This window comes from Oncorhynchus keta, chromosome 18 (genome assembly GCF_023373465.1).
Source record: "Oncorhynchus keta strain PuntledgeMale-10-30-2019 chromosome 18, Oket_V2, whole genome shotgun sequence".
Classification (NCBI taxonomy): Eukaryota; Metazoa; Chordata; class Actinopteri; order Salmoniformes; family Salmonidae; genus Oncorhynchus; species Oncorhynchus keta.
In genome coordinates, this window is record NC_068438.1 from 15,474,144 (window position 1) to 15,498,284 (window position 24,141).

A 24,141-nucleotide genomic window follows, 5' to 3' on the forward strand; every position below is an offset into this window, starting at 1 on the left:
TCTCATAGTAAGTACTAGTATGTCATGCCTGCAGTTCTCATAGTAAGTACTAGTATGTCATGCCTGTAGTTCTCATAGTAAGTACTAGTATGTCATGCCTGTAGTTCTCATAGTAAGTACTAGTATGTCATGCCTGTAGTTCCCATAGTAAGTACTACTAGTATGTCATGCCTGTAGTTCTCATAGTAAGTACTAGTATGTCATGCCTGTAGTTCTCATAGTAAGTACTAGTATGTCATGCCTGTAGTTCCTAGTAGTTCCATGCCTGTAGTTCTCAGTAAGTACTAGTATGTCATGCCTGCAGTTCTCATAGTAAGTACTAGTATGTCATGCCTGCAGTTCTCATAGTAAGTACTAGTATGTCATGCCTGTAGTTCTCATAGTAAGTACTAGTATGTCATGCCTGTAGTTCTCATAGTAAGTACTAGTATGTCATGCCTGTAGTTCTCATAGTAAGTACTAGTATGTCATGCCTGTAGTTCTCATAGTAAGTACTAGTATGTCATGCCTGTAGTTCTCATAGTAAGTACTAGTATGTCATGCCTGTAGTTCTCATAGTAAGTTCTCACTAGTATGTCATGCCTGTAGTTCTCATAGTAAGTACTAGTATGTCATGCCTGTAGTTCTCATAGTAAGTACTAGTATGTCATGCCTGCAGTTCTCATAGTAAGTACTAGTATGTCATGCCTGTAGTTCTCATAGTAAGTACTAGTATGTCATGCCTGTAGTTCTCATAGTAAGTACTAGTATGTCATGCCTGTAGTTCTCATAGTAAGTACTAGTATGTCATGCCTGCAGTTCTCATAGTAAGTACTAGTATGTCATGCCTGTAGTTCTCATAGTAAGTACTAGTATGTCATGCCTGTAGTTCTCATAGTAAGTACTAGTATGTCATGCCTGTAGTTCTCATAGTAAGTACTAGTATGTCATGCCTGTAGTTCTCATAGTAAGTACTAGTATGTCATGCCTGTAGTTCTCATAGTAAGTACTAGTATGTCATGCCTGTAGTTCTCATAGTAAGTACTAGTATGTCATGCCTGTAGTTCTCACTAGTATGTCATGCCTGTAGTTCTCATAGTAAGTACTAGTATGTCATGCCTGTAGTTCTCATAGTAAGTACTAGTATGTCATGCCTGTAGTTCTCATAGTAAGTACTAGTATGTCATGCCTGTATAGTTACTAGTATGTCATGCCTGTAGTTCTCATAGTAAGTACTAGTATGTCATGCCTGTAGTTCTCATAGTAAGTACTAGTATGTCATGCCTGTAGTTCTCATAGTAAGTACTAGTATGTCATGCCTGTATTTCTCATAGTAAGTACTAGTATGTCATGCCTGTAGTTCTCATAGTAAGTACTAGTATGTCATGCCTGTAGTTCTCATAGTAAGTACTAGTATGTCATGCCTGTAGTTCTCATAGTAAGTACTAGTATGTCATGCCTGTAGTTCTCATAGTAAGTACTAGTATGTCATGCCTGTAGTTCTCATAGTAAGTACTAGTATGTCATGCCTGTAGTTCTCATAGTAAGTACTAGTATGTCATGCCTGTAGTTCTCATAGTAAGTACTAGTATGTCATGCCTGCAGTTCTCATAGTAAGTACTAGTATGTCATGCCTGTAGTTCTCATAGTAAGTACTAGTATGTCATGCCTGTAGTTCTCATAGTAAGTACTACTAGTATGTCATGCCTGTATTTCTCATAGTAAGTACTACTAGTATGTCATGCCTGTATTTCTCATAGTAAGTACTACTAGTATGTCATGCCTGTATTTCTCATAGTAAGTACTAGTATGTCATGCCTGTAGTTCTCATAGTAAGTACTAGTATGTCATGCATGTAGTTCTCATAGTAAGTACTAGTATGTCATGCCTGTAGTTCTCATAGTAAGTACTACTAGTATGTCATGCCTGTAGTTCTCATAGTAAGTACTAGTATGTCATGCCTGTACTTCTCATAGTAAGTACTACTAGTATGTCATAGTCTGTATTTCTCATAGTAAGTACTAGTATGTCATGCCTGTATTTCTCATAGTAAGTACTACTAGTATGTCATGCCTGTATTTCTCATAGTAAGTACTAGTATGTCATGCCTGTAGTTCTCATAGTAAGTACTAGTATGTCATGCCTGTAGTTCTCATAGTAAGTACTAGTATGTCATGCCTGTAGTTCTCATAGTAAGTACTAGTATGTCATGCCTGTAGTTCTCATAGTAAGTACTAGTATGTCATGCCTGTAGTTCTCATAGTAAGTACTAGTATGTCATGCCTGTTCTCATTTAGTATGTCTCAGTTCTCATAGTAAGTACTACTAGTATGTCATGCCTGTATTTCTCATAGTAAGTACTAGTATGTCATGCCTGTAGTTCTCATAGTAAGTACTAGTATGCCATGCCTGTAGTTCTCATAGTAAGTACTAGTATGTCATGCCTGTAGTTCTCATAGTAAGTACTAGTATGTCATGCCTGTAGTTCTCATAGTAAGTACTAGTATGTCATGCCTGTAGTTCTCATAGTAAGTACTAGTATGTCATGCCTGTAGTTCTCATAGTAAGTACTAGTATGTTATGCCTGTAGTTCCCATAGTAAGTACTAGTATGTCATGCCTGTAGTTCTCATAGTAAGTACTAGTATGTCATGCCTGTAGTTCTCATAGTAAGTACTAGTATGTCATGGCTGTAGTTCTCATAGTAAGTACTAGTATGTCATGCCTGTAGTTCTCATAGTAAGTACTAGTATGTCATGCCTGTAGTTCTCATAGTAAGTACTAGTATGTCATGCCTGTAGTTCCCATAGTAAGTACTAGTATGTCATGCCTGTAGTTCTCATAGTAAGTACTAGTATGTCATGCCTGTAGTTCTCATAGTAAGTACTAGTATGTCATGCCTGTAGTTCTCATAGTAAGTACTAGTATGTCATGCCTGTAGTTCCCATAGTAAGTACTAGTATGTCATGCCTGTAGTTCTCATAGTAAGTACTAGTATGTCATGCCTGTATTTCTCATAGTAAGTACTAGTATGTCATGCCTGTAGTTCCCATAGTAAGTACTAGTATGTCATGCCTGTAGTTCTCATAGTAAGTACTAGTATGTCATGCCTGTAGTTCCCATAGTAAGTACTAGTATGTCATGCCTGTAGTTCTCATAGTAAGTACTAGTATGTCATGCCTGTAGTTCTCATAGTAAGTACTAGTATGTCATGCCTGTAGTTCTCATAGTAAGTACTAGTATGTCATGCCTGTAGTTCCCATAGTAAGTACTAGTATGTCATGCCTGTAGTTCTCATAGTAAGTACTAGTATGTCATGCCTGTAGTTCTCATAGTAAGTACTAGTATGTCATGCCTGTAGTTCTCATAGTAAGTACTAGTATGTCATGCCTGTAGTTCTCATAGTAAGTACTAGTATGTCATGCCTGTAGTTCTCATAGTAAGTACTAGTATGTCATGCCTGTATTTCTCATAGTAAGTACTAGTATGTCATGCCTGTAGTTCTCATAGTAAGTACTAGTATGTCATGCCTGTAGTTCTCATAGTAAGTACTAGTATGTCATGCCTGTAGTTCTCATAGTAAGTACTAGTATGTCATGCCTGTAGTTCTCATAGTAAGTACTAGTATGTCATGCCTGTATTTCTCATAGTAAGTACTAGTATGTCATGCCTGTAGTTCTCATAGTAAGTACTAGTATGTCATGCCTGTAGTTCTCATAGTAAGTACTAGTATGTCATGCCTGTAGTTCTCATAGTAAGTACTAGTATGTCATGCCTGTAGTTCTCATAGTAAGTACTGCCTGTATGTCATGCCTGTAGTTCTCATAGTAAGTACTAGTATGTCATGCCTGTAGTTCTCATAGTAAGTACTAGTATGTCATGCCTGTAGTTCTCATAGTAAGTACTAGTATGTCATGCCTGTAGTTCTCATAGTAAGTACTAGTATGTCATGCCTGTAGTTCTCATAGTAAGTACTAGTATGTCATGCCTGTAGTTCTCATAGTAAGTACTAGTATGTCATGCCTGTAGTTCTCCTGTATTCTCATAGTAAGTACTAGTATGTCATGCCTGTAGTTCTCATAGTAAGTACTAGTATGTCATGCCTGTATTTCTCATAGTAAGTACTAGTATGTCATGCCTGTAGTTCTCATAGTAAGTACTAGTATGTCATGCCTGTAGTTCTCATAGTAAGTACTAGTATGTCATGCCTGTAGTTCTCATAGTAAGTACTAGTATGTCATGCCTGTAGTTCTCATAGTAAGTACTAGTATGTCATGCCTGTATTTCTCATAGTAAGTACTAGTATGTCATGCCTGTAGTTCTCATAGTAAGTACTAGTATGTCATGCCTGTAGTTCTCATAGTAAGTACTAGTATGTCATGCCTGTAGTTCTCATAGTAAGTACTAGTATGTCATGCCTGTAGTTCTCATAGTAAGTACTAGTATGTCATGCCTGTAGTTCTCATAGTAAGTACTAGTATGTCATGCCTGTAGTTCTCATAGTAAGTACTAGTATGTCATGCCTGTAGTTCTCATAGTAAGTACTAGTATGTCATGCCTGTAGTTCCCATAGTAAGTACTAGTATGTCATGCCTGTAGTTCTCATAGTAAGTACTAGTATGTCATGCCTGTAGTTCTCATAGTAAGTACTAGTATGTCATGCCTGTAGTTCTCATAGTAAGTACTAGTATGTCATGCCTGTAGTTCTCATAGTAAGTACTAGTTCTCATGTCATGCCTGTAGTTCTCATAGTAAGTACTAGTATGTCATGCCTGTAGTTCTCATAGTAAGTACTAGTATGTCATGCCTGTAGTTCTCATAGTAAGTACTAGTATGTCATGCCTGTAGTTCTCATAGTAAGTACTAGTATGTCATGCCTGTAGTTCTCATAGTAAGTACTAGTATGTCATGCCTGTAGTTCTCATAGTAAGTACTAGTATGTCATGCCTGTAGTTCTCATAGTAAGTACTAGTATGTCATGCCTGTAGTTCTCATAGTAAGTACTAGTATGTCATGCCTGTAGTTCTCATAGTAAGTACTAGTATGTCATGCCTGTAGTTCTCATAGTAAGTACTAGTATGTCATGCCTGTAGTTCATCAGTAGTAAGTACTAGTATGTCATGCCTGTAGTTCTCATAGTAAGTACTAGTATGTCATGCCTGTAGTTCTCATAGTAAGTACTAGTATGTCATGCCTGTAGTTCTCATAGTAAGTACTAGTATGTCATGCCTGTAGTTCTCATAGTAAGTACTAGTATGTCATGCCTGTAGTTCTCATAGTAAGTACTAGTATGTCATGCCTGTAGTTCTCATAGTAAGTACTAGTATGTCATGCCTGTAGTTCTCATAGTAAGTACTAGTATGTCATGCCTGTAGTTCTCATAGTAAGTACTAGTATGTCATGCCTGTATTTCTCATAGTAAGTACTAGTATGTCATGCCTGTAGTTCTCATAGTAAGTACTAGTATGTCATGCCTGTAGTTCTCATAGTAAGTACTAGTATGTCATGCCTGTAGTTCTCATAGTAAGTACTAGTATGTCATGCCTGTAGTTCTCATAGTAAGTACTAGTATGTCATGCCTGTAGTTCTCATAGTAAGTACTAGTATGTCATGCCTGTAGTTCTCATAGTAAGTACTAGTATGTCATGCCTGTAGTTCTCATAGTAATGCCTACTAGTATGTCATGCCTGTAGTTCTCATAGTAAGTACTAGTATGTCATGCCTGTAGTTCTCATAGTAAGTACTAGTATGTCATGCCTGTAGTTCTCATAGTAAGTACTAGTATGTCATGCCTGTAGTTCTCTATAGTAAGTACTACTAGTATGTCATGCCTGTAGTTCTCATAGTAAGTACTAGTATGTCATGCCTACTCATAGTAAGTACTAGTATGTCATGCCTGTAGTTCTCATAGTAAGTACTAGTATGTCATGCCTGTAGTTCTCATAGTAAGTACTAGTATGTCATGCCTGTAGTTCTCATAGTAAGTACTAGTATGTCATGCCTGTAGTTCTCATAGTAATGCCTACTAGTATGTCATGCCTGTAGTTCTCATAGTAAGTACTACTAGTATACTAGTCATGCCTGTAGTTCTCATAGTAAGTACTAGTATGTATGTCAGTTCCTGTACTTCTCATAGTAAGTACTACTAGTATGTCATGTAAGTACTGTATTTCTCATAGTAAGTACTAGTATGTCATGCCTGTAGTTCTCATAGTCTATAGTAAGTACTAAGTACTAGTATGTCATGCCTGTAGTTCTCATAGTAAGTACTAGTATGTCATGCCTGTAGTTCTCATAGTAAGTACTAGTATGTCATGCCTGTAGTTCTCATAGTAAGTACTAGTATGTCATGCCTGTAGTTCTCATAGTAAGTACTAGTAGTTGCCTGTAGTTCTCATAGTAAGTACTAGTATGTCATGCCTGTAGTTCTCATAGTAAGTACTAGTATGTCATGCCTGTAGTTCTCATAGTAAGTACTAGTATGTCATGCCTGTAGTTCTCATAGTAAGTACTAGTATGTCATGCCTGTAGTTCTCATAGTAAGTACTACTAGTATGTCATGCCTGTAGTTCTCATAGTAAGTACTAGTATGTCATGCCTGTAGTTCTCATAGTAAGTACTAGTATGTCATGCCTGTAGTTCTCATAGTAAGTACTAGTATGTCATGCCTGTAGTTCTCATAGTAAGTACTAGTATGTCATGCCTGTAGTTCTCATAGTAAGTACTAGTATGTCATGCCTGTAGTTCTCATAGTAAGTACTAGTATGTCATGCCTGTAGTTCTCATAGTAAGTACTAGTATGTCATGCCTGTAGTTCTCATAGTAAGTACTAGTATGTCATGCCTCATGCCTGTATTTCTCATAGTAAGTACTAGTATGTCATGCCTGTAGTTCTCATAGTAAGTACTAGTATGTCATGCCTGTATTTCTCATAGTAAGTACTAGTACTAGTTCTCATAGTAAGTATGTCATGCCTGTAGTTCTCATAGTAAGTACTAGTATGTCATGCCTGTAGTTCTCATAGTAAGTACTAGTATGTCATGCCTGTAGTTCTCATAGTAAGTACTAGTCATGCCTGTAGTTCTCATAGTAAGTACTAGTATGTCATGCCTGTAGTTCCCATAGTAAGTAGTAGAAATGATGAAAGTGATAATAGACGGCCCTACGTCTGACCTGGTATCGGTCTCCATTGTGGAGGGCCTGTGGAGGAAGTGGCGTCCTCACCTCCTGATGGGTGCTCTCTGTACTGCTGCACTCCTCCTTGAGGTTCTCCTCGTCGCTCTCCCTCTGCTGTCTCTGGGCCATGCTACGACGCAGCGAGCTGGACCCTGCCAAGCTGTCCATAGAGGGTCTCCTGGCCGCCCCCTCCCCCGGTCCCAGACCCCCAGGGAAGCCCATCCTCCCCTCTGCCTCACCCCCCAAGGGCCCGTCACCCTTGTTGTACTCAGCACACAGGTTCAGGATGGTCTCCAGCCTCTGCCTCTCCTGTGGACAGACAGAAACATAGAATATCTGATTACATCCAGCCTCAGCTGCAAATATGTCCTCCTCCTCGCCCTCGCCCCAAATCTCATTTCCTGTGTGTGGCTGCCACTGATGCCAATCTGGAATTGAGCAATTTGGAGGTGGGTGGAGATAAACAAAACCCTCCCCAGACCCTCCCCCCAGTGATGGCATCTTTCCTCAGGAACCAGGTCTTATCAGGGACAGATCTAGCTCCAGCAATGGCTAGGCCAGACCAAGCTGGTCTTATACGCAGTACAGATCACACTCCTACCAAACAACACAAAAAAAACTCCCTTAACCGACATGTTTGTGGATGTTGGTGTGTTCATAGTTATTGTGTCATTGCCTATAACTGGGTCACAGGAAGTTAGTAGGTTAACTATAGGTACTATACTGACGACCGTGTCTTGATCCCAATGAGCAGACATATAGACTGCCTGTGCACCCCTGAAACAACAAGATGTATCACAGCTGGCAGTGCATTGCCAGTGTCTAGAGGTCCTACTCAGGGGTCTCAACAAACACAGTGATTGTAGAAACAGCTGTCATTCTAAGAGGTGTGCTGGCCCACCTCTGCAGCAGTCCATTGCTGCTCATCACCAGGTGAACCCTGAGGTGACCTTTAACGTCTAAAATTCAACTGGCCCCTGCTGTGAATCCTTTGCTGCAGACGCTGCGACTCTGGTTTTACAGAGACACGAGTTCCTTTTCACTCTATTGTGCCGAACCAACTGTACTGTGCTGACTTGGACTTGGCTTTTCTTTTTACATTGTTCTTTCCAGCACCGTTCCGGTAACCGGGCCAACGCAGTACAGCTCGACTAAGTATTGTGAAAAGGTTATTAGGCAGTCAGTAGAATACAGTGCTCAGACAGATAAACACAGACAAAGAATATTAGAAAACACATTTTTTTCCAGATGAGTTATGTTTGGTATTTTCAGACAAAGGATATGTTTTGATCACATGGAAATAGCACCCGTACCACATTACTCCGTCAGATTTGACACCAGGTCTAAAACCAGCTAGGTTTTATACCTAACTAGGGATACTTGGGGAGGCAGGTAGCCTAGTGGTTACAGTGTTGGGCCAGTAACCAAAAGGTTGCTAGCTCAAATCCCAGAGATGACAAGGTAAAAATCTGTCATTCTGCCCTTCTTCCTAGGCCGTCATTGTAAATAAGAATTTTTTCTTAACTGACTTGCCTAGTTAAATAAACATATAAAGTTTTCAGGTGGGAGGCTCTAGAATTGTTGATGCACACTCAGACAGTGATTCCCTGTGATTTAGGTAAGTGAGGTTATCTGATTGGGGTTCCACACACCAAACCCGACATTACCTTAACCTGTAATCTGAGTCAGCCAGCTTCACTTAACAGAGGGTTAGAAGAACAAGCCCTGGGCTACAATATGTTCACTAGAGATATGAGGGGAAAGCACAACAACAGTGGAGCCTCCATTTGCAATGCACAACACACACATCTTACTGGCTTTCATCTGAAAATTGCACCATGCCTTCCCTTTCTGGATTCACTGATTAGTGAATTAGGTCTAGAAAATGCAGGCCTGACTACACCGACAGCTGAGAAAAACAGAAAATGTTCTCGTTCCCTGCATTTTTGTTTGCTAAGAATGTAGTTTACTAAGAAACAGAGCATACCGACAGCAGGCATTCATGGGGCTTTAAAGTTTGTATGGCATAAATCCAGGAGCTTTTCTCTCATATCATGTAACAGGACCTAGCTGGCAGTGCATAGCCCTGGGCTATAGAGAATCAGACTTGGGTTCAATTATTATTATTTTCTTTCAAATGCCTTGCACTTTTGGGACCATCCCATTGGTTCCATGGTGCCAGACAGAGCTGCTTAAATATTTTGAAGAAAACACTATTTGAACAGAGGTCTGAAAATAATATCTGGATGCTATATGCTCTCTCGAATCCCACCACCTCTATGTGAGCATGTTTATTTTTTGATGCTGTTAGAAAGTTAACAGAGAGTCAACATAATCGCTGTGTCCAAACAGACTGTCTGAACACAGTAGGCCTGTCTGTCTTTCTAGGTTCAAAGAGCCTAGGCTGATTTCTGTTTCTGCAATGCCCATGTGTTTCTCTGTACATGAATCAGCATGACAGCGTCAAATTAGCGTAGACACAACCTTCGCATTATGTGATTGCCCGGTTTTTGCTAACTTCAGCAAATTGCTAGTACGTTTTTTTCCCTCGCACAAGCAGAGCTAGTGTCTAAAGACCTTCAAGAGTGGAGCACCTCGCCATCTGACGCACCGTTTGAGCACCTCGCCTTCTGAGGCACCATTTGAGCACCTCGCCATCTGACGCACCGTTTGAGCACCTCGCCTTCAGACGCACCGTTTGAGCACCTCGCCTTCTGACGCACCGTTTGAGCACCTCGCCTTCTGACGCACCATTTGAGCACCTCGCCATCTGACGCACCGTTTGAGCACCTCGCCTTCTGACGCACCGTTTGAGCACCTCGCCATCTGATGCACCGTTTGAGCACCTCGCCTTCTGACGCACCGTTTGAGCACCTCGCCTTCTGACGCACCGTTTGAGCACCTCGCCTTCTGACGCACCGTTTGAGCACCTCGCCATCTGACGCACCGTTTGAGCACCTCGCCATCTGATGCACCGTTTGAGCACCTCGCCTTCTGACGCACCGTTTGAGCACCTCGCCTTCTAACACACCGTTTGAGCACCTCGCCATCTGACGCACCGTTTGAGTACCTCGCCTTCTGACGCACCGTTTGAGTACCTCGCCTTCTGACGCACCGTTTGAGCACCTCGCCTTCTGACGCACCGTTTGAGCACCTCGCCTTCTGACGCACCGTTTGAGCACCTCGCCATCTGACGCACCGTTTGAGAACCTCGCCATCTGATGCACCGTTTGAGCACCTCGCCATCTGACGCACCGTTTGAGCACCTCGCCATCTGTCGCACCGTTTGAGCACCTCTACTCCTCTTGTATAAGCACAAAGTACCCTCTTTTGTTTTACAAGCAGAGCTCCCAGTGCCTAAGGTGTTTTTATGTTCAAGTCCCAGACCACCACAGACTTAAGTGTCAATATGTAACGTTTTGGATGACCTGACCAAATCCACATAGAAATGTGAGTTATAGATCTATTCTTCTACTTGAAAGCAACTCTAAGAAGCGTTAGATCTGTTCAATGGGCGCTATTTCTATGCTTCCCGTTCGTACGTTTTTTGGGGGGGCTCCCGAGTGACACAGCGGTCTAAGGCTCTGCATCTCAGTGCTAGAGGTGTCACAACAGACCCTGGTTTGATTCCAGGCTGTATCACAACTGACCGTGATTGGGAGTCCCATAGGGCGGCGCACAATTTGCCCAGCGTTGTCCGAATTTGGCCGGGGTAGGCCGTCATTGTAGATAAGAATTTGTTCTTAACTAACTTGCCTAGATAAATAAATGTTAAATTATGCGTCTTTCACTTTCGGTTTTGTACACCTGCTTGAAACAGCTGAAACAACAACATTTTTGGTTATGGGAAAATATATTTCACAGCGGGTAAGATGGTACAATTATTTTGTCATATAAACTGAAATTAGGCAAACTATTAGAGTTTTAACTTCTTGGTGACAGGGGGGCAGTATTGAGTAGCTTGGATGAATAAGGTGCCCAGAGTAAACTGCCTGCTACTCTGTCCCAGATGCTAATATATGCATATTATTAGTAGTATTGGGTAGAAAACACTCTGAAGTTTCTACAACTGGTTGACTGATGTCTGTGAGTATAACAGAACTCATACGGCAGGGGAAAACCTGAGAAAAATTCAACCAGGAAGTGGGAAATCTAAGGTTTGTAGTTTTTCAACTGTTTGCCATTCCAATATACAGTGTAAATTTTGCACTTCCTAAGGCTTCCACTAGATATCAACAGTCTTTAGAAAGTTGTTTCAGGCTTCTACTGTGAAGGAGGGGGGAATGAGAGGGGAATGAGAGAGGGTGTCTGGCAGAGTGCCACAGGCTCCGAGGCGCGGTCACGAGAGAGTTAGCTCTCGTTCCATTGCTTTTCTACAGACATAGGAATGCTCCAGTTGGAACATTATTGAACATTTATGATAAAAACATCCTAAAGATTGATTCTATACTTAGTTTGACAAGTTTCTACGGGCTGTAATATAACTTTTTGAACTTTTCGTCCGACGTTCGGCTGGACCTGAACGCGCGATTGGATTTGTTTACCAAACACGCTAACAAAAGAAGCTATTTGGACATAAATTATGAACTTTATCGAACAAATCAAACATTTATCGTGGAACTGGGATTCCTGGGAGTGCATTCTGATGAAGATCATCAAAGGTAAGTGAATATTTATAATGCTATTTCTGACTAATGTTGACTACACAATATGGCAGATATGTTTTTGGCTGCTTTGTCGACTGATCGCTGTACTCAGATTGCATGGTTTGCTTTTTCCGTAAAGGTTTTTTGAAATCTGACAGAGCGGTTGCATTAAGAAGAAGTATATCTCTAATTCCATGTATAACACTTGTTTTTTCATCAACATTTATGATGAGTATTCCTGTGAATTGATGTGGCTCTCTGCACAATCACCACATGTTTTAGAACTACTGAACGTAACGCGCCAACGTAAAATGAGATTTTTTTATATAAATATGCACTTTATCGAACAAAACATACATGTATTGTGTAACATGAAGTCCTATGAGTGTCATCAGATGAAGATCATCAAAGGTTAGTGATTCATTTTATCTCTATTTGTGCTTTTTGTGACTCCTCTCTTTGGCTGGATAAATGGCTGTTTTTCTGTGACTAGGTAATGACCTAACATAATCGTTTGTGGTGTTTTCGCTGTAAAGCATTTTTGAAATCAAACACTGTGGCTGGATTAACGAGAATGTAATCTTTAAAATGGTGTAAAATATTTCTATGCTTGAGGAATTTTAATTATGAGATTTTTGTTGTTTTGAATTTGGCACCCTGCACTTTCACTGGCTGTTGGCGAGAAGGGACGCTACCGTCCCACATATTCCAGAGAGGTTAACAACCAGGAAATGGCGGAGGGATTTTAAAAGGGTCGAATCCCTCAGTTTATGAGCCTTAAACCGTCTCTGTAGATGTCATTAGCTGGCTCCCCCAGGGTAGAGGCACGGCAGAGGCAAGGTGGGACTAAAGTTTTCCAAGCATCTTTAAAGCACACAATACCAAAACCTGGTGGCACAGTCAGAACCCGAGGAGTCGAGAGGAAAGGTGAAGAGGGCGACTCATTGGATCTCCAAGTTGGCCCACACGTCTCACTCTGAACCTGCAGCTTCCGCTCCGTGTAGGTCTAAGTTACTGACTGGTTCCAATCACAACATAGCATATCACTTCACATCCACTACCTATTAAACACATGGCTGTTAATGGTCTAGCACCCGCTAGTCTCGTGCTTTGATACTGATTATATGACACAGAGAATTCCAAGAGTTTCCTCGAGTTCCACAACCAGCATGGCAGCATCCACACAACACTATGTAGGCCTAATACTACACTGAACAAAAATGTAAACCAAACATGTAAATTGCTGGTCCCATGTTTCATGAGCTGAGGGGGATTTCTGTCAGTAATAAAGCCCTTTTGTGGGGAAAAATTCATTCTGATTAGCTGGGTCTGGCTCCCCAGTGGGTGGGCCTATGCCATCCCAGGTTTTCTTATATGAACTGTAACTCAGCTAAATCTTCGAAATTGTTGCATGTTGCATTTATATTTTGGTTTATTTTGTTGTTTAAATTTCTCCATGTTCAAGAGTAAAAAACAACAACTATCAATTATTAAATCAATCAACCAATGAAAATTAAATTTGATCATCTACAGTACAGCAAATAAAAGTCAGCAAATCAGTAGGCTACTTACTCTCATTGTGGAGGTGTGAAAAGGCACAGCTCTAGGAGGACAGTGAGACTCATTGGAGTCCCGTTCAAACAAATCCAAGTCTCCCTCCTTGAGACAGATAAACAAACACAGCCCTTCTACAGAGTCCCACCCCCAAACCACTCCATTGTCTCCAGACCTGTGTAAACGCAGAGATGTAGGGCTGACAATGAAAGATATTTAGTGCCCTCAATAAACAACAGGCCTCTGACTCACATTCCTACCTAGTGTATAGTCGTGGCCAAAAGTTTTGAGAATGACACAAATATACATTTTCACAAAGTCTGCTGCCACAGTTTGTATGATGGCAATTTGCATATACTCCAGAATGTTATGAAGAGCGATCAGTTGAATTGCAATTAATTGCAAAGTCCCTTATTTGCCATGCAAATGAACTGAATCCCAAAAAACATTTCCACTGCATTTCAGCCCTGCCACAAAAGGACCAGCTGACATCATGTCAGTGATTCTCTCGTTAACACAGGTGTGAGTGTTGACGAGGACAGGGCTGGGGATCACGCTTCGATGCTTATTTGAGTTCGAATAACAGACTGGAAGCATCAAAAGGAGGGTGGTGTTTGGAATCATTGTTCTTCCTCTGTCAACCACGGTTACCTGCAAGGAAACACGTGCCGTCATCATTGCTTTGCACAAAAAGGGCTTCACAGGCATAGGATATTGCTGCCAGTAAGATTGCACCTAATTCATCCGAAATCTAAATTTATCGGATAATCATGAACTTCAAGGAGAGAGGTTCAATTGTTGTGAAGAAGGCTTCAGGGCACCCAAGAAAGTCCAGCAAGCGCCAGGACTGTCTCCTAAAGTTGATTCAGCTGTGGGATCGGGGCACCACCAGTACAGAGCTTGCTCGGGAATGGCAGCAGGCAGGTGTGAGTGCATCTGCATGCACTGTGAGGCCAAGACATTTGGAGGATGGCCTGGTGTCAAGAAGGGCAGCAAAGAAGCCACTTCTCTCCAGGAAAAATATCAGGGACAGACTGATATTCTGCAAAAGGTACAGGGATTGGACTGCTGAGGACTGGGGTAAAGTCATTTTCTCTGATGAATCCCCTTTCCGATTGTTTGGGGCATCCGGGAAAAAACCTTGTCTGGAGAAAACAAGGTGAGCGCTACCATCAGTCCTGTGTCATGCCAACAGTAAAGCATCCTGAGACCATTCATGTGTGGGGTTGCTTCTCAGCCAAGGGAGTGGGATCACTCACAATTCTGCCTAAGAACATAGTCATGAATAAAGAATGGTACCAACACATCCCCGAGAGCAACTTCTCCCAACCATCCAGGAACAGTTTGGTGATGAACAATGCCTTTTCCAGCATGATGGAACACCTTCCATAAGGCAAAAGTGATAACTAAGTGGCTCGGGGAACAAAACATTGATATTTAAGGTCCATGGCCAGGAAACTCCCCAGACCTTAATCCCATTGAGATCTTGTGGTCAATCCTCAAGAGGCGGGTGGACAGACAAAACACCACAAATTCTGACAAACTCCAAGCATCGATTATGCAAGAATGGGCTGCATTCAGATGTGGCCCATAAGTTAATTGACAGCATGACAGGGCGGATTGCAGAAGTCTTGAAAAAGAAGGGTCAACACTGCAAATATTGACTCTTTGCATCAACTTCATGTAATTTTCAATAAAAGCCTTTGACACTTATGCTTGTGTTTATACTTCAGTATTCCATAGTAACATCTGACAAAAATATCTAAAGACACTGAGGCAGCAGACTTTGTGAAAATTAATAATTGTGTCATTCTCAAAACTTTTGGCCACGTCTGTCCATACTTCATGTTCTCATGTCTGACCTATTCAGATGGAAGAGTTGAATTTGATGTTGCTCCAGCGTTGAAGTAGCGTTGAAGTAGTAGCAGATTCAGCTTGCTGACAGGAGGAACACTGACTGGATTTCCTAGCCAAGCTAAAAACTCATTCCTTATCTGCTAAAGCGAGACTCAAGGGATCAGCTCAGTCACAAGTCTAAACCACAACCAGCCTTACAGTTACACTACAGTCTGCTCCACAGGAAAATACTTAATGAGAAGTAAAATACTGTACAACAAGGTCCATCCCTGCTATGGCCAACCTGGGATTTGAACCCACAGAGCCAGAAAAGCCAAGGTCCGGGTTGCCAGTACTACTCAATAGTCAAACTGGTTGCAATTCAAAGATGGCAGTACTCCCACCAACTAACCCACCCACGTTCCATTTATCCATGACTCATTCCTGGTTATTTCATGTTGTTCTTCACTGTTTACTGAGTCACTCTTCCTCCCACCTCCATTTAAATTCATCGACAGACAAAATGTGACAGCACAACACAAACTCGCAGCGAGCTCTCTAAGCATCATTAGCTTTCCTTCTCATATTAGCTAAATGTACTTAGCCAGTTTAGCTAACTGACTGGCAGCGATCCAATGAGTTAATGAAGTGTACAGTTAAGAAAGTCAAAGGAGATTACAACCCAGGAAAATGTCAGGGTAATTGCTTGACATGAGACCGATTTGATAAAGAATCTGGAGTGAGGATAAATGGCGTCTTGCAGAAAGTGATTGATGCTCCTCGTTGGGACATTCAGGCACACTCATTTCTAGCCAGCGATTTTAAGGCATTCCCCAAACACCGGGACTCTATCTATCCCTCACTCTCTCAACATCCTCTTTCTTTGAGTAAGTCAGTAGCTTTCCCACAAACCCACTCTCCCTAACGTTTAACGACTAGGCCTATTCTTTGAATCAAAGCATCTCTTCCTCATTCTTGCCTTCTTTCCAATGTAAATCTGTGGTTGTACCAGTCTCTCTCCATTCTTCCTCATTTTTTCTGTTCCTCTCTCTCTCCTGTCCTTGTTATGCACTTCTGCATCCTTTTCCGAGTGAGCAAAGCTGTTGACAATGACATATATTCTGATGGCATGGTCAAATTACACTGAGTTTACAAAACATTAAGAACACCTTCCTAATATTGAGTTGCACTCCCCCTTTTGCCCTCAGAACAGCGTCAATTACTCAGGGCAGGGACTCTATAAGGTGTCAAAAGTGTTCCACAGGGATGTTGGCCCATGTTGACTGCAATGCCTCCCACAGTTTTGTCAAGTTGGCTGGATGTTCTTTGGGTGGTGGACCATTTTTGATAAACACAGGAAACTGTTGAGCGTGAAAAAAACAGCACCGTTGCAGTTCTTGAAACAAACCGGTGCACCTGGCACCTACTCCATACCAAGTTCAAAGGCACTGAAATATTTTGTCTTGCCCATTCACCCTCTGAATGGCACACATACACAATCCATGTCTCAAGGTTTTAAAAATCCTTCTTTAACCTGTCTCCTCCCCTCCATCTACACTTTTTGAAGTGGATTTAGAATAAATAAGTGATCATAGCTTTCACCTGGTCAGTCTATGTCCTGGAAAGAGCAAGTGTTCTTAATGTTCTGTACACTCAGTGTATATACACTGACCAGAAAACAACCTACACCCCTGTGGGGAATGCCCATATTCTAGGCATCTTGTCAGCCGTTGGATTGGAACATGTTTTGGTATTGCTTAAAATGTTGCACTGTAGACATGCAACAAGGACAGCCACCGAGTTACCAATAACAAATTCAGAGTCTCACTGATGCAAAGGCATTCTTCACAACTCATAACCCAAAGAAAAAAAGAACGTCACACCCTCCTTAGTGCAGCGAACACTGGGAAAACAACCACATTGAAGATTCTCTCTCTCTCTCTCTCTGATGAAAAATCACGGCAGTTTCCGCTAGTCACTAGCTCGCGCTAATTAGAACGGCAGCTTCAAACAGCTACATGGAAGACTAGCCCTCCACCAGCATCCAGTACTGGTGTCCATGTCCCAAATAATACCCTATTCCCGATACAGTGCACTATTCTTGATCAGGTCCCATAGGGTAAAATAGGATACCATTTGGGATGCAGCCTGTATCACTGACTATGTTTGAGAGGAAACTTGTTGTCCCTGGTGGAACTGGCTTGCATTCAAAACGAATGGTGCCTCTATTAATGAGACAACAGCCCCCTTCCCCTGGATTTCTCTCTGAGTGGCAGTAAGGCTGGTCTTAGAGCCACATGTCAAATAAAAAACAGAGACAAGTTTTGAGGAAAGATGCAAGTGAAGTAGGATCCCGTTCTAGAAGCTGACTAGATGACAAAGGTTTCCAAACCTATACATTGTGTTGTGTCCATCATCCATCCCACAATATTTAAATGCAAAACAATGTACTACAGGAGAACATGGAAGCACCAAGTCTACACCACCACACAACTAGTAGCTTTTATGATACTGCAGCATGCTTTCTATGATATCCATAAGACCAGGTTTGTCCAGGTGAGGTTAAATGAACATAGGGTCTCTCACTCTCTGTCTCCCCACTTTCTCTCCCTCTCTCTCTCTGTCTCCTCCCTTTTGGCTGGGCCCCTGTCTGAGAAGACAGAACACACTGGCACGGCAGGATGTTGACTAGGCTAAACTCAGACTTCACAGCCACACAGTAGAAGATGAATTATCCCTGACCTCCAAACATTTACACCCTCAGGTTGGAGTTTTCACTGTGGCCTGAGTTGTGCTCATTAAAAAGGATAGTTCACTCAAATAACAAAATGACATACTGGTTTCCATACAATGGAAAATGAGCCCTGAGTCTAGGTTATCCCTCCCTGTTTCAGTCTATTTGGTTCCTAACTAACACGACTCTAGAATCTCTTAGCGACAGACGCAGAGGTCTTGAAGCTGAGTGTGTTTGATGTTGTGTGGATAGGATGCACATTGAAAGGAAGCGTAAGAGTTTCATGGTATGTTTCTCTGTGAGAATTGAATCATTCAATTCCAGGTCATCTTAGCATAACATTGTTAACCTCTCTAGGGTAGGGGGCAGCATTCGGAATTTTGGATGAAAAGCATGCCCAAATTAAACAGCCTGCTACTCGGGCCCAGAAGATATGATATGCATATAACTGGTAGATTTGGATAGAAAACTCAAAAGTTTCCAAAACTGTTCAAATAGTGTTTGTGAGTATAACAGAACTGATTTAGCAGGTGAAAACCTGAGAAAAATCCATTCAGGAAGTTTTTGGGGGGATTTTGTAGTTTTCTATTCAATGCCATTACAGTATCCATTGACTTAGGAGTCCATTTGCAGTTCCTATGCCTTCCACTAGATGTCAACAGTCTTTAAAAATCGTTTCAGGCTTGTATTCTTATAAATGAGGGAGTAAGACCAGTCTGAACGAGTGGACCCTAACGTGACGCAGAGTTTTTTCAGGCGCGTGTGCATTTCTTGTTTACCTTTTATATTGACAACGTTATTGTCCGGTTGAAATATTATAGATCATTTAGGCTAAAAAACAACCTGAGGTTTGAATATAAACATCGTTTGACATGTTTCTATGAACTTTACGGATGCAATTAGGATTTTTTTGTCTGATTGTTTGGACTGAGTTTGAGCCTGTGGATTACTGAAGAAAACGCACTAACAAAACTGAGGTTTTTGGATATAAAGGGACTTCTTCGAACAAAAGGAACATTTATTGAGTAAATGAATGTCTTCTGATTGCCACCATATGAAGATCATCAAAGGTAAGGGAATCATTTTATCTCTATTAAAGTGTTTTGTAACGCTTGTGCTTGGCTGGTTACTGTTTGTAATAATTTGTCAACTGGGCTATGTCCTGGGCTCGGTATGCTTTTGCCGAAAAGCATTTTATAAATATGACACTGTGGTTGGTTTAACAAGAAGTTAATCTTTAAATCTATGTAAAATATGTTTTGTTTTCTGAATTTTTAAAATGAGCATTTCTGTAATTGAATTTGGCGCTCTGCAACCTCACTGGATGTTGGCCAGATGGGACGCTAGCGTCCAACATACCCTAGAGAGGTTAATTCAACAGTACAGACTTGGAGAACAGGCCTAATGAAAAACTTTTATTCTGGCCTAGCGAGTGGCGCAGAGGTCTAAGGCACTGCAACGCAGTGCTAGAGGCATCACTACAGATCCGGGTTTGATCGCACTTTAGCGACTCCTTGAGGCGGCAGGTTGCATGTACGCTGACTTCAGGTCACCAGCTGTACGGTGTTTCCTCTGACACATTGGTGCGGCTGGCTTCCTGGTTAAGCCAGCAGTGTGTCAAGAATCAGTGCGGCTTGGCAGGGTTGTGCTTTGGAGGACGCATGGCTCTCGACCTTTGCCTTCCCCGAGTCCGCACGGCAGTTGCAGCGATGGCACAAGACTGTAACTGCCAATTGGATATCAAGCACATTAAGCATATTTCACATGCTCTAACCAGCCAAATCTCCAAAGTCTAAAAACAGGTTGAAAACGTAAAAATAAACTGTTAAACTGAAAGCCACCATTGTGAATTGCTCTGCAAATGAACAGCCTATGACCTCAACATAACACACCCACACACCAACACATGCAGGAACGCACAGGTCCATGCACACATACACACCAACTCAAGCAGATACAGGCAGACACGCACGTACACACACAACCCATTGTTTCCTCCCAATTCCACATCTATTCTGGAACAACAAACAATAATTGCGTTAACTTCTCTAGGGTAGGGGGTAGCATTTGGAATTTTGGATGAAAAGCATGTCCAAATTAAACTGCCTTCTACTCAGGCCCAGAAGATAGGATATGCATATAATTAGTAGATTTGGATAGAAAATAGAGGTCGACCGATTATGATTTTTCAACGCCGATACCGATACCGATTATTGGGGGGCCCAAAAAAAACCCGGATACCGATTAATCGCCCAATTTTTATTTTTTTACATTTCTTTGTAATAATGACAATTACAACGATACTGAATGAACACTTATTTTAACTTAATATAATTCATCAATAAACTCAATGTAGCCTCAAATAAATAAACATGTTCAATTTGGTTTAAATAATGCAAAAACAAAGTGTTGGACAAGAAAGTAAAAGTGCTAAATGTGCCATGTAAGAAAGCTAACGTTTAAGTTCCTTGCTCAGAACATGAGAACATATGAAAGCTAGTGGTTCCTTTTAACATGAGTCTTCAATATTCCCAGGTAAGACGTTTTAGGTTGTAGTTATTATAGGAATTATAGGACTATTTCTCTCTATACCATTTGTATTCCATTAACCTTTGACTATTGGATGTTCTTATAGGCACTTTAGTATTGCCAGTGTAACAGTATAGCTTCCGTCCCTCTCCTCGCTCCTACCTGGGCTCGAACCAGGAACACAACGACAACAGCCACCCTCGAAGCAGCGTTACCCATGCAGAGCAAGGTGAACAACCACTCCAAGTCTCGGAGCGAGTGACATTTGAAACGCTACTAGCGCGAACCCCGCTAACTCGCTAGCCATTTCACATCGGTTACACAAGCCTAATCTCGGGAGTTGATAGGCTTGAAGTCATAAACAACGCAATGCTTGACGCACAACAAAGAGCTGCTGGCAAAATGCACGAAAGTGCTGCTTGAATGAATGCTTACGAGCCAGCTGGTGCCTACCACCGCTCAGTCAGACTGCTCTATCAAATCATAGACTTAATTATAATATAATAACACACAGAAATACGAGCCTTAGGTCATTAGTATGGTCGAATCCGGAAGCTATCATCTCGAAAAACAAGACGTTTAATCTTTCAGTGAAATACGGAACCATTCCGTATTTTATCTAAGGGGTGGCATCCATTAGTCTAAATATTCCTGTTACATTGCACAACCTTCAATGTTATGTCATAATTATGTAAAATTCTGGAAAATTAGGGGGCCCAAACTGTTGCATATACACTGACTCTGCGTGCAATGAACGCAAGAGTAGTGACACAATTTCACCTGTTTAATATTGCCTGCTAACCTGGATTTCTTTTAGCTAAATATGCAGGTTTAAAAATATATACTTCTGTGTATTGATTTTACGAAAGGCATTGATGTTCATGGTTAGGTACACATTGGAGCAACGATACGCACTGCATCGATTATATGCAACGTAGGACACGCTAGATAAACTAGTAATATCATCAACCATGTGTAGTTAACTAGTGATTATGATTGATTGATTGTTTTTTATAAGATACATTTAATGCAAGCTAGCAACTTAACTTGGCATACTGCATTCACGTAACAGGCAGTCTCTTCGTGGAGTACAATGAGAGGCAGGTGGTTAGAGCGTTGGACTAGTGAACTGTAAGGTTGCAAGATTGAATCCCCCGAGCTGAAAAATTGTGAAAATCTGTCGTTCTGCCCCTGAACGAGGCAGTTAACCCACCATTCCTAGGCCGTCATTGAAAGTAAGAATATGTTCTTAACTGACTTTCCTAGTTAAATAAAGATGAAATCAAGGTGTAAAAAAAAAAAAATAATAATTGGGACATCGGCCAAATCGGTGTCCAAAAATACAGATTTCCGATTATTATGAAAACTTGAAATCGGCCCTAATTAATCAGCCATTCTGATTAATCGGTCGACCTATAATAGAAAACAGCATTTCTTGTTTACCTTTTATATTGATGACGTTATTGTCCGGTTGAAATTTGATAGATTATTTAGGCTAAAAACAACCTGAGGATTGAATATAAACATCGTTTGACATGTTTCTATGAACTTTACGGAAGAAGATGCGCGAACAAAACTGAGGTTTTTGGATATAAAAAGAGATTTTATAGAACAAAATGAACATTTGAATCCTACAGACGAAGAACCATATATGTGAAACATTTTTGTGGGTACCACATTAGGTGTTTTATAGTTGACAAATAAGTCACCATACCCATATCTTCCAACAACAATTGATATTTTAAAAAAAGTATTAACTGCTTAGAGACGTACTGTATATTGTAATGAATAAAAAAGGGAATCAAGATCAAATGAATACTCACATACTATATGTGGTGACTTTTGTTTTTAATTAATTCAGATTAAAAAAGGTTCAAATGATCACACACAAAATAATTCTCAACAGAACATATTGTACATAACATTTTCTACACGAGGAACAACATATTAAAATCGTATTAATTCAATATATTTGTGCAAATCATACACAAATTGATTCACATAGAAAACACCCACTATACATTTAATTTCCTACAACAGGGGTGACATGTCTTCTGAAATGTATTCAGATTCAACATACTATACAGGTTCATGGGATCATAAACTCAGAAAAAAATTATGTAGCTTGGTTTAACAACAAATGATTCACTCTGCAGCAGCTGGCGAGGTCAGCATGGTCATCAGATCTTGGTACTTGTTTTTTTTTGATGGGCAGAGGACTCTGATATGCTCTATGGTAGTGGCTTGCAAAATAGGGAGGTAGAGGTGTAGCTCCTTGCTTTGGTTTGGAGATCAGCCACGATTTCCATCCCTCAAATAGACTGTGGCTCTGTCTGGCATAAAGATTCCAAGGATCCTCAACTGAAATTAGAACAGAAACATTTGAAGTTCATGACATCAATAAACAACTTTCACAGTCAAGCATTAGGATATTTTATTGTTAGAACAACATGTTGCATGTTGATGGGATGTTAGTAAACTATTCTCTGTGCAATACCTGTGACTTTTAACCACCTCACTGAGGTGATCTGTAGTCCAGCTGGTCACTTGAGGACAGAATCTGGGAGTTGCCTGAAGTCTTCACATTTCATCCTCATCGCCTTGAATGGTTTTGCTGGTTGTGCTTCAAGTATCATCATCAGGTGTATGAAGGACTGACACCTTGCGCCTCTTCTCCATGGTGGCAAAAGATCGATCACAAGGAAGAAAAGAATGACCAAAGACCATGAAATTCTGCTCAGCTTGGGTAAAGTAACCCATAGAGACGAGCATCGACATCAGGTTGAGCATCCGCCAGTTGTTATTCTGCCCACAGCATCTGTCACTAAAGATGATCAACTTGCGCACCTCTGGTTTGGTGAGTGGCGTGAATTTTGTCTTCACCCACTTCAATATGCAGCTTGCCAACTCAATGAACCCTCGGTGTGCAATCCCTGCAGGATACAGTGTAATGTTACATATAACTAGCTAGCTACTGTAGCCATGTCGAATCATCTGGTGGATGGAGAAAAAGTAGCTAGCTATGTTTCTTCTATAATCTAGCAATAACATTTGTAACGATAATGTGTAAGTTAGTAGCCAACGAACTTTAGCCAATATGTTTTCTCTATAGTCACAAATTAGACAACCCAGAACATACATGTTAGTTACTGTACTCTATAGCTAGCTAGCTTGATTGTTTGATATACGGTTCTTCCACATACCTCTTTTGGACAGCTTTTCTTGACCCTTGCTATTTGTATAGGGGTTTCCCGCATCCCGTAAGATCTTCATTTGCCTGTCTTTCCATTCTTTTAGTTTTGTTTTACGTTTCTTTCTCACATTTCGGCAATTTTCATCAGCAACAGAAAAGTTGTCCGTCCATTCTGAGTGGTGCACATAAACGGTTATTCCACGAGAGCCTATCTTTAAATTTAAAATGATTGTTAATTAGCGCGTGGAAAGCTTGTGAAACCGGTTCACTATAGAAAAAGGGTGTCCAGTAATGATTTTTCATGTATATCTCTTTTTTCTTTTTTTATGTCACACATTCTTCGTCTGTAGGATTCATTTATTGAATAAATGAATGTCTTCTGAATGCAAACATATGAATATCATCAAAGGTAAGTGATTAATTTGATCTCTATTTCTGACTTGTGTAACTCTTCTACTTGGCTGGTTACTGTTTGTAATGATTTGTCTGCTGGGC

At 40.9% G+C, this 24,141-nt stretch overlaps 1 protein-coding gene across 18 annotated transcripts in view; it reads right to left on the minus strand.

Moving 5' to 3' along the window:
- The window catches only part of LOC118373511 (pleckstrin homology-like domain family B member 1), a 121,596-nt gene that overhangs the window by 28,290 nt on the left and 69,165 nt on the right, over positions 1-24,141 (minus strand). For 16 of the 18 annotated variants that reach the window (XM_035759648.2, XM_035759652.2, XM_035759651.2 and 13 more), the window contains one exon: positions 7,152-7,463. In XM_035759648.2, coding sequence (XP_035615541.1) covers positions 7,152-7,463 — 312 coding nt within the window. The remainder of the gene's footprint in view (positions 1-7,151; positions 7,464-24,141) is intronic. The other 2 variants (XM_035759646.2, XM_035759659.2) reach the window with 1 other exon arrangement.